The 18,357-nt window shown below is 38.8% G+C and overlaps 2 protein-coding genes across 10 annotated transcripts in view; one reads left to right on the forward strand and one right to left on the reverse strand.

The window, feature by feature from the left end:
• The window catches only part of SCRN1 (secernin 1), a 36,901-nt gene extending 23,956 nt beyond the window's left edge, over positions 1 to 12,945 (forward strand). For 3 of the 4 annotated variants that reach the window (XM_005518919.3, XM_088055784.1, XM_088055787.1), the window contains exons 4-9: positions 3,288 to 3,490; positions 6,274 to 6,468; positions 8,080 to 8,245; positions 10,084 to 10,264; positions 12,240 to 12,399; positions 12,638 to 12,945. In XM_005518919.3, the coding sequence (XP_005518976.1) occupies positions 3,288 to 3,490; positions 6,274 to 6,468; positions 8,080 to 8,245; positions 10,084 to 10,264; positions 12,240 to 12,398 (904 nt within the window). In that variant the 3' untranslated portion in view covers position 12,399; positions 12,638 to 12,945. Of the gene's footprint in view, positions 1 to 3,287; positions 3,491 to 6,273; positions 6,469 to 8,079; positions 8,246 to 10,083; positions 10,265 to 12,239 lie in introns of all 4 variants that reach the window. The other variant, XM_088055781.1, reaches the window with a different exon arrangement.
• Positions 12,946 to 14,695: 1,750 nt separating this feature from the next.
• WIPF3 (WAS/WASL interacting protein family member 3) overlaps positions 14,696 to 18,357 on the reverse strand; it is a 37,886-nt gene continuing 34,224 nt past the window's right edge. For all 6 annotated transcript variants that reach the window (XM_088055765.1, XM_088055758.1, XM_088055757.1 and 3 more), the window contains one exon: positions 14,696 to 17,993. In XM_088055765.1, coding sequence (XP_087911891.1) covers positions 17,953 to 17,993 — 41 coding nt within the window. In that variant the 3' untranslated portion in view covers positions 14,696 to 17,952. The remainder of the gene's footprint in view (positions 17,994 to 18,357) is intronic.

Below are 18,357 nucleotides of genomic sequence, written 5' to 3' on the forward strand. Positions count from 1 at the left end.
CCTAAGTGATTCTTTCTCTTATTATGGAGACTTGGCCAGTTGAATTAGGTGTGTTTATTTCATGTCACCTCATAGAACAGAGAGCCATCAAGTAACAAAATCCATCTCTGTAGGCTGCAGGGAAGCAGCTGGTGCCAGCTCTGCCTCTTTGAGAAAGTATCGCAGCGTGTCAGAACACTTGAGTGATTCTTAAGAAACTAATAAAGTTTGTGTGATGGACTTCAGGGTTAGAAGTTGGTCCTATTCCATGCAGGCCAGTCCCCATCCCAGTTAATCTAAATGGAGAACATGGACTTAGACACAGCATACAGAAAAACTGAGAAAAAAATGCTCCAGAACAAATTCCTAAGGAACCTTTATTTTTTTTCCCTAGGGATTTATTCAAAAGCTGATTTTTTAAAAGATATATCAATATTACTGCAATAGTTAGCTTAGCAGGATTTTCTTCACATATTCTTCCTAGCTGCCTGCAGTTTTGGGTTTGGTTTTTTTTGATGCACAATTGCAACTGTAAAGCACCTGTTCACTTATGGAAGCATATTCTTCTGAAGAGTTCATGTACTGTTTTGCTGCTAAGTTAGGACAGCATTATCATACAAAAGATAAATATGGAAAAACCTGTAAATTACACCCTTATTTTGGCATTTTTGTCTTAATTTTAATCCCTATGTGTTTGTATTATTTATTTGTTCTTTTCATCACAGGTGCAATATTTTTTTCAGAGCCACACAGAGATGCCAATCTTGGCAGGGAGTCAAGAATGCTCTTTAAAATGGTATTAATTTGTTTACCAATTTCTTTCCTTAGAGATCTCAAAACTGAATAAAGTAGAATGTCATCAAGTATGTTAGTTAATTTGGAAAGCCTGCATTATGTAATTGATAGGTGAAGTTGAAAAAGATAATATTGTTTTGACAATATGACAGCATATTGAAGGTACTTAGGCAGTGGATTGTACTAAATCACTGAAATTTTATTAATAACTAATTCAAGCTCTCATCTGGGGTTGAAATTGCTTCTGTTTTTCCAGCTCACCTTGAAGGGTACTCTGAAGTGTGTTAGTGGGAGGGTTATGCCGTGGTTGTCCAGGACACTGATGCAGAGATAACTGACAGGACTTAATTTTGTGGAAATGAGTTGTGTGGTTGTTGTGTAGGATGGGGCTTCTTGTGTGGGTTTTTTTTTATTGTTGTTTGTTTTGGTTTTATTTTTTGTTTGTTTGGTTTGGTGGTTTTTCTTTTTTTTTTTTTCTTTTTTTGCAGTCTCTTGTGACTGACAGGAGCAGCCAAGCAAAAGCAGGGCCTAGACCTTTACTTATTGGAAATAAATATGGCATTAGGGCCATTTATAAAAAAAAGTAATACCTAAAGGATACTTCTTCAGCCTGAATCCCTGCTGTGATTTTGAAAGCTAGACTGTAACCATCTCAAATGGAACATTTCAGGGAGACATCATTAAAGTTTTAGCAGGATGTTATGTCTCTTGGCAGGTTTTAATCTAATTATTACCACATGGTTTTCGCCATTAACTGGGGAGAAGGGAGCAGATTATCACTGAATCTCCAAAGGTAGTTTTTCCCAAGGTAGTTTTCAGTCCATTCACTTACCTGTGGCAGGGACTGCTCTTAGGGAATAAATAAAACATGCTTTAGGACTGGCTTTTAAATTATGTCTGTGGTATGTGCAAAGACTGGCATAGCTGTATTGGTCTGAAAAAGGAATTGCACCAGTGATGAAAAGAATGAAGGAAAAACATAAATGCAGAGGGACTAAAAGTGGAGTCACCAGTACAAAACAAGTTTCAGCTAACAAGAAAAGACGAGAGGAAAAGATCCTATAAATGCAAAGTAAGAGGATGATGGGGGAGGAACTGTCACTTTAAGTTAATCCTTAAAATTCTAGTTGGCTCTTGGCTCTTCTTCATCAGTAAGTGATAAATAGATGCTTCTGAGAGAGATGAAAACAGTGCTTTCAATAATTCAGCCTAAAACAAGGCTAATGGTAGCCAAGTATTTAACAAAGCAGAGCCAGTGCAGAGCTCAGGTTGAGAAGTACTGAGATCAACAAATTTATATTCTAATTATCAGGACCTGATTTGTCTATTGTAGTCTTTAGGAAAGAAACAGGGTAGTATTTTCTTGTCATGTGATTTCAAGAGAAATGGAAAGAGCTAGCATAGATAGTACTTATATCTAAAAAAAGTGATTTTCTTGGAACTATCCATCAGTCAAAATTATTTTGTTCATTGAGCAGCTAGAGAAAGACAAACACAGAGGAAAATATTAAGGTGACAAAACAACAGAAATTTTGGACTGATCCAGGTAACTCTCCCAAAGGATAGGGGCATGGATATGCTGTTTTTTGAAACACTGCATTTCCTCATTACCAGTAATTGGATTTTGAAACCGGTGAAATTGTTTGCAGGTCTGATTTCAACTTCTGGTTACTGCTTTTGTTGTTGACTCAATTAGGGCTGTAAATTATATCAAGGGATTATTAAATGCCACTTATTCAAGGCAGGATACAGTCATTCCCTCTGGCTTTGTAAAATTTATTGCCACACTGCAGTTTACTTTTCCATAAAATACCCTTGCTCTGCTTGAACTTCCTTTAAAAATTCTGTTCTTTCACACATACGGTTGTTCTTACTTCTGACAAAAGCCATATCTTTTATTCAAATAAATTTTTGGGGAAACCTCTGCAGGAACTCTGAAGTGAGTGCACAAAAGCTTGTCTTTACACCATGTGGTTTGCATATAAGGATAACACCTATTTTCCATGGCCAACTAGAGCATTGGGAAAGAAATGTTGTAGAGAGCTTGTATTATTGAATACTCCTTTCCTTTTCTGATAACTGGTAATATTAATTCACAATTTCCCACCCTTGTACAGAAAAGTAAACTTGGTACAGCTGTTACTTAAAAGAAAAAAATTGCAAATTGTCCTTCAAATGTATTCTGCCTGAGGAGGAGATAAATAGAGCATTGCATGTTTACAGTGCAGCTGAGATCATTGGTTGGTAATTGGACTCTTTTTGAAAAAACTAAAAGCCAGCTGTGATAGGCTTGAGAGTAAAGTACCAGCATAGAAAATCAAGACTAGAAACAAATAATTCAGCATCTCATCCTTTAATTCTAGTAACTCATTAAAGCAAGAACTCTTAAACTAGGCATACCAGACACTTCACTATTTTAAACCCAAATGAGTGCTGATGTTTAAAAGTAATAACTTAAGGTATTCTCACTGTTTCATTCCTTTCTGAATCTCTGTTTTACCCTTTTCTTATAGACTTGGCCTAGAAAGAGGTGCAACAGCTAAAGAAGCTTTGGATGTAATAGTTGCTCTGTTAGAAGAGCATGGACAAGGTGGAAATTATTATGAAGATGGGAGTTCATGCCATACTTTCCAAAGTGCATTTTTGATTGTGGACAGAAATGAAGCCTGGATATTGGAGACTTCTGGAAAGTATTGGGCAGCTGAAAAAATCACAGGTTAGTTTAGAACTCACAGCAAATCCTATTAAAAGTAGCTATAAAAAGTTGTCTTGGAAGAATTGGTCTTAAAGTCAGTAAGTTTAAATAAGAGACTAATGAATGCAAGTGTTTGATTAAATCACTAATTTTAGTTTTCTATATTTGTACTACTCTGTTTTTTAATGTTGATTTGCATTAGCTGATGTGACTTAGCACTTTCTGTGAAGATGGAGATTGTTGCCTTTATGCATAAACAACGTAATAATCATAATTTTTATATTTGATAAGTGTAATTTCCCAGATTTATTTTCTGTTTGGAATATGTCAGATGTTTTGATGGAGTTAATGCCCAAATTATTACTTACAAAACTAAAATATTGCGAGGAGAGGATAAGCATTGATAGTTTTGACAAAAGGGCTTTTTTTTTAGGTGATAAATTGAATGGGTTGCTGGTGGTGGTTCCTTTACTGAAATAGATATACTCCCTGTTTCTTAAATGATAGTGCAAAACAATAATTTACTGCTCTTTAACTTCTAAATGGTTTCTTTTTCTGTATGTGTGAAGCCAGAACTGTCAAGCTAACTTCTAGAATTCACTTGGCTTAGTGGATGAATTTATTTAAAACTTCCAGCATATATGGGCTGTCTTAACATAATTTGGTTGTTTAAGGCCTGTATTTAATTTATTCTCATCTTGATTTTGAAGGGATTTTTGTTTTCATAAGAGTAGAGCTTTTTATAATGTACTCATGTCTGAACGAAGTGAAAATTCAGAGTATTCAAGAGGACTTCTGTCATCCATGACTTGAGCTGTGACAGATCCTTTAAATTCTCTCCTCGTTTCCCCCTAAATGAAAGGTAGGAGATAGCAGATATGGGAAGGAGCAGAGAAATAGCACCAGGCTGTGCAATGCTGTATGATGAGCTGCTGTCAGTCCCTGCCACCAAATAGGAATCAGTTACCTTCAAGGAGGTGGTGTTTTCCCAAGTAAACCTTGTATTTTAGAGATACCTACAGGTTATCTCGCACGAACAGATTCCAAACATAGAGGAGGGAAGACGGAAAATGCTGCCCTGATAAAACCCCAGTTCTGGAAAGCAGCTGACTCCTGAGGTTCCTGGGATTATGCAGTGACAGCCTGCCATCTTCTCTTGACCTGCCTGGCTGATATTTGAAGAACAGTGGGTTTTATTTAGCAGTTTTAGCTGCATCAGCAATAGATAACCTTCACGTCCTTCTTCCCAGCAAATAAACTGTTGCCTTCATCTGCTGCTTGCAGCTTTTTGAAATGATTCTGCAGCTCTGTTCTGGTTTTTACCAGCACATTGCTCTTCAGGAGGTCCCTGTGAGCTGCAGATAAGTACTTTCCATCTCCTGCAGCACGCCAGGAGGAAAGGCTGCTGGCTATGTTAGAACTCTGTATTTCATACTTTTTTCAGGGTGTTCTTAAGCTTTCAAGTGAATGCACAAATGCTGTTAAAATGGGGAATATGTGTCATTCCCCAGTGTGAAGGCATATCTTTTCCTGACTGTCCTCAGAGTTCTAATATTACTGCTGCAGGACTGTAAAGCTTATAGTGAGTGTTTATCAAGCAACTCTCTGACAATAATCTAAGAATAAACACTTCAAAATCCTTTCTATTAACATTCCTAAACCTCAGTGGAAAAAATTATTTGACTGATAAATCATATTTTTTTCCGGTGGATCAAACCCATGAAACACTATTTTGCATGGGTTAATAAATGTAATATTTAAAGAGCTCTTAAAGAGTGGCTTGCCTAGCTGGACACGAATACACTCATCACTCAAGTCAAGAAAATTCCCTGAAAAGTATGCTGTTTGAAAGTGTGGATCAGAGTAAGCTGTCAGTGACCCTAGAGTAAGTCAGAATTGGAGGACAGGGACTTTTTTGAAGAATGATGCACAGCGTTTCCTGAGGTTGCTATCCATTATTTAAATTTCATGCATGAGGCATGACAAAAACAAGCTTACTTTTTTGGAAAGCAGTATTAAAAACTTCCACAACTACTGATTTTGCTTCTGTCTAAGAAAGGTTTTGTGCCAAATTCCAGAATATGTGTTTATTTTATAGTTTTACTTTATCAGCTCTTTCTCTGGCTTCCAATACATTTGCTTTATTCTCTCTAAGGAATATCTGCAGCAACCACTGTCATGCTGTGGATATATGGTTGTAAGCACTGCAGTATTTTTGATAAAAGGAACTTAAAGAACTGTTTAGTATTCTTTGGAGGCTACTTACACATTCTTTTTACTTCATGCCATTTTAAAATTTGAGAAAAAAAATTCTATTTAAACCTGTCTTGCAGATTACAGTGAAACTGTTTCTCAACTGGGAAGCTTAAAGCAATTGTTAAGATTTTAAAAATAATTTTCCAAATTCTTAATTTTGAAGGGAAAGGCAGGTTGATTAAATGCAGCTCTGCTGAAATATATTTTAAAATCAAGTCAGATCTCAAGCCTTCTCGTGCCTGTGGAATATGCCATTGGAAAAAAAAGATTAGGCAGGTGCCTTTGGCATTTGGATACCACTATTGCTTTGTGGTCAGAATGTGTGAGGTGTGGGTTGTGAAACTGGTATTCTGTCTAAATCCTTCTATTAATCACAAGTGTCAGCAGTGATTGGTAGTTCCCTGTACGTGTAATTATATAGTTACATAGTCATGCCAAATGCACATACCAATGGTTTAATTTATTTCCTAATTGATATGACATTTACCTTCCAGCTTCTCTCAGAAAAACTGTATTAATGCTCTCTTTTAATATGTGGCTCTTTCTAGAGGGAGTGAAATGCATTTGCAATCAGCTTTCATTAACTACAAAAATTGATGCTGAGCATCCTGAACTAAGGAATTATGTGAAAAGTCAAGGCTGGTGGAATGGAGACTCAGACTTCAATTTTTCTGAAGTGTTTTCTCTTGCCGATGACCACTTGGCCTGTTGTTCTGGCAGGGAGAGCCTAGAAAAGCAAGGTGGTAAGTGCTGAACTATCTTTCTGTGGGTACACTGGTTTTTTTTTAGTCACTGCTGCCTCCTTTTCAGGCATTCTGTCCAGAACTACGTGTGACTGAGAACACCTCTACATGTAAACTGTGTAGGAAAGAAAATCAGAACTAAAGATTGTCCCTAAACTTGCCACAATTTAGGATGAAGCCTTTCATGTCACCCTCAAGGTTTCAAAACAGGATTGAAATTACAAAGTAACTTTCTTCAGTGTTCTGATGTGCATGATGTGCCACTGTATTTGTGCTTTCCTGTAATTTTAATATAGTATAGTATAATACCAAAATTATACTATTTAATAAAAAAATGGCCTCACATGTCAAAGATTGAGCTCAGTGGAATCTGCATTTTTGGGAAAATGTAGATTTTACCTTTTGGGGAAAGTTTCAAGAGCATAGTTTAAGGAAGAGCAGTTGCAAACTGAAGCCCCTTTTTCTTTGCTGAGTAGAACAAAGCTACTGGAACAGACGTTGTGCCTATTCTCTGCAATCAAAGAAAGTGTTTATTTCCAGACCCAAATTTATTACTGACTTTGGTTTGCTGCAGCAAATACCAAAATACCTCTGAAATGGCCAGCCTGCAGCAGTGCATGGCTGACGTATATCTGCTCTTTCATGCATGAAAAATAGCACAAATTATCATTTTCTAAAAAGCCCTTTACTACAGCTGTGCATTTACTAGACTGTTGGCATTTTCACATGTTGGTACATGTCCTGAGGGGTGTAGAGGTGAGGTATTTGTTGCACTGCAGAGTTCTTGCTAAGGCTGTAGGATTGCAGGGAGTGTGGTTTGTGTCTGAGGCAGATACAGTAACTCTGAAGGACTATAGGTAAAAGAACTTAATAAATCTGAATGATAGCACTAAGGGCCCCTACAGATAAATGGCTATGGCTGAAAATCTTGCAGGCTACTGAGTCATTCCATATCTCCTGGTGTGTTGAGGCACCTGTGCATGGATGTTTGAGTCACTGCAGAGTCTGAGAAGGTATGGGGAAGAAGCCTGACCTGCTAAAGGAGCATGTGAGAAAACATGCAGGGGCTGTGGGGGGAAAGATGTGAGAGACACAGGCAGGAAACACAGTGAGAATGGGGGATTCTTGTACATAGGGGTTTGGAGAAAAATCTTGGTGCCTAGGTCTGCTGCTGTAACATTCTGTGACTGTGAGATGATGTTTCAAAATTTTGACAGAGAGAGATAATGGAAATTGAGAAGTGGAAGATCAGGGTGCTCTCATTCTGCCCTGCATGGGTAGAGGAAAATGGATGTTCTATGTAAGTAGTCTGTTCCCACTGACTGCTAAAGCAGTATTACAGCCTTCTTCCTGAAAAGTATCTTTTTAATAGCACTTCTCCCTACCAGGCAATTGCCATGCCTAAGTAATGCTTCCTACTGTTCTCATTTACTAGCTGGGCACATTCTTTCTGAATGTTCATTGCTTAAGTAGAAATTATTAACTGGGATTTGTTACATGCCCATGTCAAGTGTCAGTGGCCATTTTAGGCTAAAGCTTGTTCAGGCTAAAATCCTTACCTGGGCTCTAAGCCATTGAACACTGAGGAATTTTTTCCCCCCCTCCATATAGGTGACGTTTCTGCACAAGCTATGATTGATGTCCTGCGTGACAAGGATAGTGGTGTCTGTGTGGACTCTGAATCTTTCCTTACTACAGCTAGCATAGTGTCTGTTCTGCCTCAGGACCCTAGTTTTCCCTGTATTCATTACTTCACTGGCACGCCAGACCCTTCAAGGTAAGCCACAGCACTGGGGTCCCTGGGGTGCAGAGCAGGTGATGGGTTGAAAGGTGATGAACAAACCCTGCCACCCAAACTGGAACCTACTTCAAGAGCAAGTTCTAACCACAAATGCAGTCAGTTCTCTGTGATGTGCAATCTGACAGTCCTGTGTTACCGAGCTTCTAGGGGAAATGCAGTTTAGAGAGGAGCCAGGAATTCCAGTGTAGTTGCTTTCCAGTTGGAAAGTTGAGATTATGAAGTCGGGGACTTCCCGAGTCACTTCTTTTGAACAGGCGGGTGCAAAACTGAAACAAATGTGTCTTAACTATCAAAGAGAGTTTGTGTACTCTAGGTGTATTCATATGACATCAAAACATTAACACAGCAAAACTTCTGCAAGTTTCTGGGATCCCAAGCATGTTTTTTATTAGGGGGGACAATTTCCAGTTGGTTTACATGGTGTTCTCTCTAGCTGAAAGTAACTGAGGAGATCAGGGAACTCACAGGCCAGATCATTAAAAAACTAATGATTTATCTTGTGTTTTAAACAGAATCCACCTGGGATTCACAGAAATTAAACTAAACCACTTGCAGTTATTCATGAGATCAGCCTGAGGTAAAGATTGCATTGAGGTGAAGAGGTTATGGGGGGAAGAAATGATGTCCTTGAACAGCTGACAGTCATTCATGTAAGAGGATGGTAGTAATCATTAGGTTTTACTGAGGGCTGTGCAAGTCACCCATGTCAAAGGGACTTTCCACCTTCTTTGCATTATGCAACTCAGCCTTGCAGGGTTAAGTGTCAATTTTAAACTTGCTTACCCAAATCTTTCTTTAACTTGATGCAAATCCTTTGCGATAAAAAGGAGCAAGGCTTCAAATTATTTTTTTGGGATTTCTGTCCTTTTGAAGGTGGAAAACCTGTCTTAAAAGTCTTGTTTAGAGACCTTTCTTGCTTTATTCTAGATTGTAATGCATTAAGAAATAATTATTTTAAATGAAGCTAGTGAGTCATGTAAATTCTTAGTCAGCAAGGCTTCATGACAGTGATGGAAAGGGTAGCAGCACTGAACCTGCTGACTGTACCCAGGCAGTGGTTTTTAATTGTGTGTTGCAGAAGTCTTACACTTTTGGCAGGTTCTTCACTGCAGAATGCAGGGTGCTTTGTTTTTCTGTATCTAAAGAGAAGGAAGGCAGTTGTTCCATGCACTTGCCAAAACCTCCTATCAGCTTCTCAGGAATGAAGATTCTGTATTGATGGGTTTTTTTTGTTTGTCTCTCTCTGGAGTTTAGATCCAAACTCAGTGTTAAAGTTGTTTGAGAAATGTCACAATGTTGGTAGCCATGTCTTCCCCCACCTATTGAAGTAAAATTCTAAAGTGCTGCTGTTTATATGTAAAATCTTCCGATATTGAGCAAGATGTGTAATCTTCCCCGCTCCATACAAGTGTTTCTTCTGATTTTAATAAAAATGAAATCTGGAAGGAGGAGGAGAGATGATAGTGAGAACAAGGAGAAAAAGTGATATGAGGCTGAATGTTGAGATTTGTTACAAAAAACTTGGAGGACAAAATCAGTGCCGCTCTTCTAAAGAAGTGGCGGAACTGGCATGAGGACACCAGAGAATCTTATAGGTAAAAGGGATAATAAGGTTTTACAATGATTGCCAAACCCAGTTCTTTTAAAGCACATAGATTTCTTTTGCTTGTGACCAGTTCCAAGTCTCTAACCTTACCCATTCCTAGTGTAGATGAATTACCTATGCTGCTCTGTAACTGTTGCCTGGTGAACATTTCAGTAACATATATGAGATCTCTCTTATTGCTGCAAGCAGTAATTCTCATTTCTTTCAGGTCCATATTTAAACCCTTTATTTTTGTTGATGATGTAAAATTAGTACCAAAAGTGCAGTCTCCTTCTTTTGGCAATGATGATCCTGCTAAAAAGATACCTCGATTCCAGGAGAAACCTGATCGTAGGCATGAATTGTACAAGGCACATGAATGGGCCCGATCTCTCCTGGAGAATGATCAGGTAAGAGCTGTGGGACCTGGAATTAAAGAACTGAAGTCAATGTAAATTCCTAACTCCAGAACTTAGTTCATAGTCACTGAACGACATTCTCTGAATATTCTTAGAACCCTTGTGAGTTTAGCTTGAATAATGATGCCCTCTGAAGGACAAACTTAGTTTTTCTTATCCTGAGAGTGTTGCTCTGTTCCATTACTTTTACAAAATGAACAGTCAAACTGTTAAACTGATTATCTTGTTCAATCCCCACTGTGCATATAATCTTTTTAGTGATTAGAACACTGGCCGCTAGTGTAACATGGTATCAGAATTATGTGTTAGGGTGAGGGCAGGAGTGTTGTAATTTACATTACATGCTGGATTACGAACTACATAGTTTGGAAAGGTATTTTTCTTGAAGGAGTAATGTGTACGTGACAGTTTTTCAAGTCTTGTGTTTTGTAATGCACTTCTGTTAATTTTTGTGGTTTAACTGAAAATGCCATGTGAGAAGAAACCATGTGAGAAGAAACAACACTTTGCAGTGCCATGCCGTACAGACCCGAGGGCTGAAAACCTTCCAATCTAAAATCTTAGTGTAGAACATCTCTTATGCAAATAATTTTGGAATCAGTAAAATCAGGACGGGGATTAATCTATATAATTTTTCCAAATGGTTGAGATACAACAACTGGTGTCATTAGGCAGGTAGTTCAATAACTTCTCAACCTTTGCAATTACAACTACACAGCAGTAAACTGGACAAGTGGTTTTAAGGAAGTGAAACAGAGGGAAAGGTCACCAAGGCACAGCTGTCAGGCTTTTATTGGTATTCAGGCAATTTGTGGAAGACCCTCACATAGTTGTGTTGAACTTCCACAGAGGATTTGCTTTTCTACAATTTTCCTCTGTGTGTATTGGCATGGGTCAGAGTCTTGCTACAATCTAACATTCAGACCTACCCATTATTGATTAAGGAAGCTATGATAACCTTTGCTAGTACAAATATTATTTAAATGCAGTTTAGGCTAGAGTTTTAGTTTCTTGGAATGGTGTAATTTAAAATCTGTGGTTTCTGCTAACATTGTTTTAATGTGCAGCTGGCTCTCATATCATTATGCAAGATGTTGATTTAGGGGAAGACCTAGAAGAGGCATCTTGTGGACTCTTGCCTGTTAAAATCCCCACAATGTGACACCAACAGCTATGGTAGAAAAGAAAATGCAGTTTTTACTAAGGCTTCATGCTATAAAAGCTGCCAATCTGAGAGCTTAAACCTTAAATGAGATGCTCTACTCTTTCTGGACAAAATGCTGAGAAAAATCCTGAAAAGCTCAGAACCACCACTCATTTTAAATGACTTTTTTTTTCCCCTGAAACTCATCTTTGAAAGCTGCAAGCAAAGCAAGCAGCAATTCTGCATTAAAAAAAAAAAAAAAGTTTTAATAACATTTGGATAAAATGAAATTACACCTTTTCCAGGAGAAAATTTTCTAGAAACACAAAGAACAGTACACAAATGGCACACAAAACCTCCCTGGGTTCTGGAGTCTTAATACTGTTACATGACATATAATTTCAGATCTATTCATCATCTTGCAGGTGTTGATTTGAGGGATGCACATGCAAATACCACAACCTGTACAATTCTTAGGGCTTCTAGTCTTCTCATATAGTTCTGTTAGTGGGATCACAAGCTTAAGAACTTGCTGTACTAGCATTATATAATTTTCCTCTATCCATCTTTCACCCTCTTCCTTCTTTGCTTTAAACTTAGCAACTCCTTTTTGGTTATTTTTCTTAATGCACAAACTGTCCAGGACTGTTCCTCTTAGTCTTTGGCCATCCAAAGTAATTAATAACGGAAACAGTTTCTACTTTAAAAGGCTTTTTCGTTTTTAAAAATATTTGAAAATATCTCTGTAAAAAAGATAAACAGTAAAATGCTTTAGTGAGCCTGTTTGCTGGTTAACTGAGTTTGGTTGTTCCATGCCTTTAGGATAAAGGCCAGAAACTGATGAGGATTATGTTCGACCTTGAAAAACAAGGTTTAGAAGCAATGGAAGATATCCTTTCTCGTACAGAGATTCTGGATCCAGCTGAAGTAGTGGATCTTTTCTATGACTGTGTTGACACAGAACTAAAGTTCTTCAAATAAAGTAAGCAAGCAATTCTTTAGGTACTACTCTACCACTAAATGTAAAATGTTGGATCTGATTCTGAACCTCCTCCTCTTTTACACTAAGCTGAGGATGTTAAGAATTGGGTGCAAACCCAACTTCCTACCTGCTCAGCTTGTCTCCAAAGTCCCTTTTCCCTATGCTGCATTGCAGGTGATTTTTTTTCAATTTCACTCTTGCTTGGAATGGATTTTCAACAAGTTTTATCTCATTTCAGCTACAGTGGCTATTGTTAGCCTTTTCACTGGAAGACTGCAATGTTCTTCAAGCCTTGAAAGAAAGTCTTCACATTTGTGATTTTGCAGGAAAAAACATTTCTAGAGGAAAAGATATTACTTGCTAGCTGTATCCGGTTAACAAACTGCTTTCCTTTGTCCAATCTTGTGGCGTTCCTGTTTGTGTATGTATATAGTGAAAGGAGAAAGTCACTGACTGGTCCAATTACTGTGTGCATGCTGGCTAATTTAGTACAGAATGTTAAAACATGTATGTTGGGCAACCAATTAAAGTAAATCTTTAACTTCATCAAGCTAATTGCCATATTGTCATTGAAAGCAATCTGGTTTTCCCTCTGTTGCTCAGGACTAGGCTTGCAGCAAAGCTGACTTGCATTTTTCTCTTCTTGCTAATTCATACAGAGTTGAAATGGTAGAGTTGAAATCACAATTTGAGATGGGCAAGAAGGTAAGTCCTGGTTCTTGACCTTGTGCTGGCCTCATATGGCTGTATCTGGTTGCAGTAACTCAGCACCTGACATTATGCCTGTACAAACTATCAGCATTAGGTCCCCAGGTTAAACTTCTGCCTTCACCCTCAGCCAGCTTGTGTTTGTAGTGCACCTGGCTGCTGCTCCAGAACTGAGTACTGAACTGCAGAGCCAGCCTGGATGGCACAGAGATCTACACATATTGGCTCTTAAGTTGCAATTAAGAAGATGTCAGATTTATATACAAGCTACAGATTTGGAATTGTTTAAGGGAATATATGTTGGACGTTGATAAATACCTGGCTACTCTCCATCTTTCTGCCTTTGTACTGCTGAACAGTTCCTAGTAATTTCTGTTGTGAGACACATAGCTGATGAATCCATTAAGTACCAGGAGATGCTGGTGGGTGTGGCAATCCAAGTGGTTAGGCTCAGAAATGGCTGTCCTACGCTTCCTTACATTAAGTGCAGTGCTGCAATGTGCTTCCCTTCCTCCAGAGTCCTACAGGCAGACCTGCTTTTCATTGTATTTTCTTCTTGTGGAAGTGAGATAGGGCAAACACTGAGAATTAAACCAGTAAATACTGTGTCCAGTGAAGATGCTTGGTGGGTTTTTTTCATACGGGAAGGTGAACGGAGACATCCATGCCTTTAAAGTGGAAGTTAACATAGGGAATTAAAATCCTTCACTGTTTGGGAAAGTGGATGGTGAAGAACTACAGGCTTCTGTACTGAGGATGTAAAAGCTCCTTAGAAAGCAGAAACACCTCCAGTTGAAACTGTAACAGTTGTGCATCAGGGAAATAGTCATTGCCATATTGGCATATTGCATTCTCAGGATTATTTAAATGAAATTGTTCTGTTCAGACTCATTACTTTGTTATTGCCTTATATGACAAATGGCAATTGAACAAGAAAACATGGGGCCTTTTCACTTACAGAAAACAAGGAAGAATATATTTTCTCTTATGGCCTACCTAATAATCTCCCATTCACAATAAAACCCTCCCATGGTGTCTATCATAGGACCAACTCCTGTGTCTAAGTATTTTAAGGTGTAGACAATAAGAGAAGAAAATATTCAAGTAGACCCTGAAATTTAGCTTCTCTGTATGGTAACCAGAGGAGGGGCTGCCTGCAAGAACCACACTTGATTTCAGAGAATGTTGTGGGGGGAATGAAGCCCACTGAAAGAGAAGTGTGCTTTTTCCAGCTGCCCATAACTGAAGTAAATGGATTTCCCATGAAGTTGCAACTCCTGCTAGGACCAGCTGGGTATTTCTGAACAACCGGGGAACAGGGATAAAATGGGTTGCCCGAGCCAGAAGAAAAATATTAGGATATACCACTTCTCACAGCTATTTTGCACAACTTGAATCTCTAGTCTTTGAGAATTGGGAGGGAGGCAAGATGAAAGAAGTGGGTGTTCCTGTTGAAAACATCATATATCTTATTTGTCTGTTTCTTAAGAAAGAAGAAAGCAGCACCTGCAATTATCTCATGGGCGTTTATGTCCTTATTTGGAACTGCTTATATGACAGAATGAATAAATTGTTTTGAGCACAGTGATCAGGTAGTAATTTTCTAATAGAATGTTGATTTTGTTTACAAGTGTAGTGCATTTAAAAACAATAAACAACTGTGGTACAGCAACATGGTTGGTAGTAGAAACTGGAGCAACAGCACAGTTTTAATATTTGCAGTGGTCTTGAACAGAGGTGCATCTCAGTGGAAGGACACGAGGGACTTGTGGGATCAGCTGCCTCAGGGTGACAGTGTATCTCCAGAGGCTTCAATGGATCTTGAATGACAAATAAATGGAAACATTTCAGAAATACTAACAAATAGGCACAGGATTTCTAGTTTCATCCCTGAAAGATGTTTATTTCTAAAATACCCAAACTGTAATAGAAATGGAGTAAAATTTTCTTCTCCTTTATATATATGCTGGCAGGTAGTCTAGCATTAGGTAGTTTTAAAATCCTTAGGAAGGTGCTTACTACAGCGCAGTACACAAATTTCAGAATGAGAGCCAACAATATGCCACTTTTATAGTACCATAACAAAATAGTTTTAAAACAGTATTCAGCTTTTCCAGTTGTTTGAGAAGCAATGTAGATGTTACTATATTCATGCATAGTCATCAAGTAACTATAAAAAGTGACAGTATTGGTCAAAGCATCACCACTTTTTTTTTTTTCTTTTCACATGATGTACAGCAAGTTATCATAATAGGCTAGAAAAAGACTAATGTTGCTTTCTTGGAGTTCTGTGGGTGAAGAGCTTCTTACCCCTACACTATCTTACACCATGAATGTGCATGTGTGTGGGAATGTTCTTACAGCTTAACTGAGCTGCTGTAAGAACAAAGAGAAAAGCAGGGATGAAAAGATGCAGTTACCTGTCTTTTCCAAACAGTTTTGTTCAAAGGCAACAGCATGGGGAAAGATCATCAGTGATCTATAACATTATTACACCTCTAACTGAGGGGAATTTATGGCAATTACATAAATTAATGCCATAACTGTAATAGCCTGGCTGTTAGCACCAGACTCACCCTGGAACAGCAGTATTCTTTTTTCAGGCTGGTGAATCATGGAATCATTTACACTGGAAAACAACTCCTGAGATCATCTAATCCAACCCTTAACCCAGCACTGCCAAGTCCACCTCTAAACCATGTGTCCCTGAATGCCACATCTACAAGTATTTTACAATACCTCTTTCTGTAGGTATTAAATGGTGACTTCACCACTTACCTGAGGAGCCTGTTCCAATGCCTGACCACCCTTTTGGAGAAGATGTTTTTCCTTATACAGAATCTCCCCTGGCACAGCTTGAGGGTATTTCCTCTTGTCCTGTGCCTTGTTACTTGAGAGAAGTGACTGACCCCTACATTGGTACAGTGTCCTTTCGGATTATAGAGAGTGATAAGGTCCCCTCTGAACCTCCTCAAGCCAGGATGTTGTTGGCTTTCTTGACCACCTGAGCACACACTGGCTCCTGTTCAGCATGTCTAGCCACTGTCAGACAGCACACCTAGGTGCTTTAGTGGCAGGCAGATTTCCAGCTGCTCTGCTCTCCCCTGGTGCCTTGGGTTGTTGTAACCCATGTCTAGGAACTCAGAAAAGCTGTAAAAAGGGGAATCAAAAGGTGGTTGGGATTGAAAGGGATGGCTACAGGTCATCTGGTCCAACACCCCTGGCCAAGCAGGGTCACCTAGTGCCAGTTGCTGAGGACAAAGTCCAGATGGCTTTTAAGTACCTTAAGGAGTGAAACTCTACAAGGTCCCTGGGCAACCTGTTCTAAGATTCAGTTACCCCCCTGGTCAAAATTTGTTTCCTGAAGTTCTGACAACACCTGCGTTGCAGTTGCCCATTTCCTCCGGTCCTGTCACTGGACACCGCTGAAAAGAGTCTGGCTTCATCTTTATACCCTCCCTTTGAATATTTATATACATTAGAGAGATCTCCTCTGAGCCTTCTCTTTTATAGGCCCATCAGTCCCAGCTCTCTCAGCCTTCCCTCATAAGAGAGATGCTCCAGTTCCTTCCAGTCCACCTTTGTAGGACTCTCTTTAGCATGGCCATGTCATTCTTTCACGGGGGAGCCCAGAATGTGGACAGCACATGTGGCCATATACCAGGTCTAGCCTCACTAGCAGAGGGGAAGAATCACCTCCCTGACCTGGCACCACTCCTCCCAATGCAGTGATTGCACAAGAATAAGGGTAATTCTTGCTAGAAATAGACATCTTAGGACCAGATCTGAACATCTGTGATCCAAAGACCTTACTCAAGGTCTGAATATTCAAAGCAGTAATTCAAGTCCTGTCTGCTGCTAGGCTGTTACTTTTCCCAACCAACTGTATTTGAGACAATGACCACTTTTGGGGCTGAGTGTTCCACATGGTGTGTTTTGGACAATGAACCTTCACTGCTGGCGAACAGTAGTAGCTCTAGTTGCCTGTTTAAAATGTAGGTTTTGGACCCCTCATCCAAAGGCCTTGTAATTGCTGGGTAAAGGCAGTCTATCACAGAAATGGTAAATATCCACTTTGCCTGCAGGAAAAGACAGGACACTCATCACGTGTATTCACACATGCTATTTCTTTTTCTTGCTTACAATAGAGCAACTTCCTTTTCCTCTGCTTTGGAAAGGTTCTGTCATCTCTGTCAAGTCCATGACCACCCTATCCAGCTGGGCTTCTTCAGACACTATCCTATAAGGATATGTAATCATTAGGAGGTAGGTTCATTAACAGCCACAGCTCCTTGGCATCTCTTCTTCATGCTTCATGAGAAAAGGACTGTGGGCCCATCTCTTCATAAAAGTGACAGCCTGCTGCAATCTGAGGCCAGGCAGAATGGAAGAAGTGAATAAACATAAAAACAGAATAAAGATAGCATATTAGTTTGACAGTTCATTGAAAAAATGTCTGAATAATAACTGGAGAACTTCCAAAAATTATGATGGAAGAGGAAAAAAGAACTACAGGCACGTAGCACAAAACATTCTGAGGTAACATTGTCAGCATAGTAAGAATGAGAACTGTTTCAACATTACAAAGAATTTAAATTTTATGCTGCTTTGCTTAAAAAATATTCCCCTATATACTGTAATTTAAAAGCCTGTGCTAACATTCCTGTAGTATGCAGGCCAGTTCAAAAGGTATGATTTATATTGTTTTACAGTTTATAGAAATGTTAATATTGCAGTACTTGTGACTCAAGTACAATCTATCACTTCAACAGGAACCACTTCTGCTTTATATAGTATCTTGATCTTGACTTTTATACTAGTCCAGAGACAATCAGAAGATTCTTCTCATCTCACGTGTGTTCTTAACGGAGGATTTTTAGAGGGATCTGTAAATAGATAGGACAGATTTTAAATAAGTATTTTGGATACAGTTATATAGCAGGGATGCTGCATTTATCTGCTACTACTGATATATACAGACATGTACATATATACATATGTATACCTACATACACACACATATTGCTTGTGCTCTGCAGCCCTTCAGTAAAAAGTCAGAATATACAGCAGACAATTTAGTCTGACGGAGGCTGCTATGAAAAGTCATGCAAAGTACCTTAACATGGAAACAAAACAAAAGGTTAATTAAAAGTTGGAGAGCTAATAATAACAGAAAACTGGGTTCTATAAAAAGCAGAATATGGGTGTGAGTTCTTTTGACACTTTCAACTACCCATTTTCAAAACTGGA

This window comes from Pseudopodoces humilis, chromosome 1 (assembly GCF_049639895.1).
Source record: "Pseudopodoces humilis isolate 2021_Gansu_Grassland_sample_001 chromosome 1, ASM4963989v1, whole genome shotgun sequence".
NCBI classification, from domain to species: Eukaryota; Metazoa; Chordata; class Aves; order Passeriformes; family Paridae; genus Pseudopodoces; species Pseudopodoces humilis.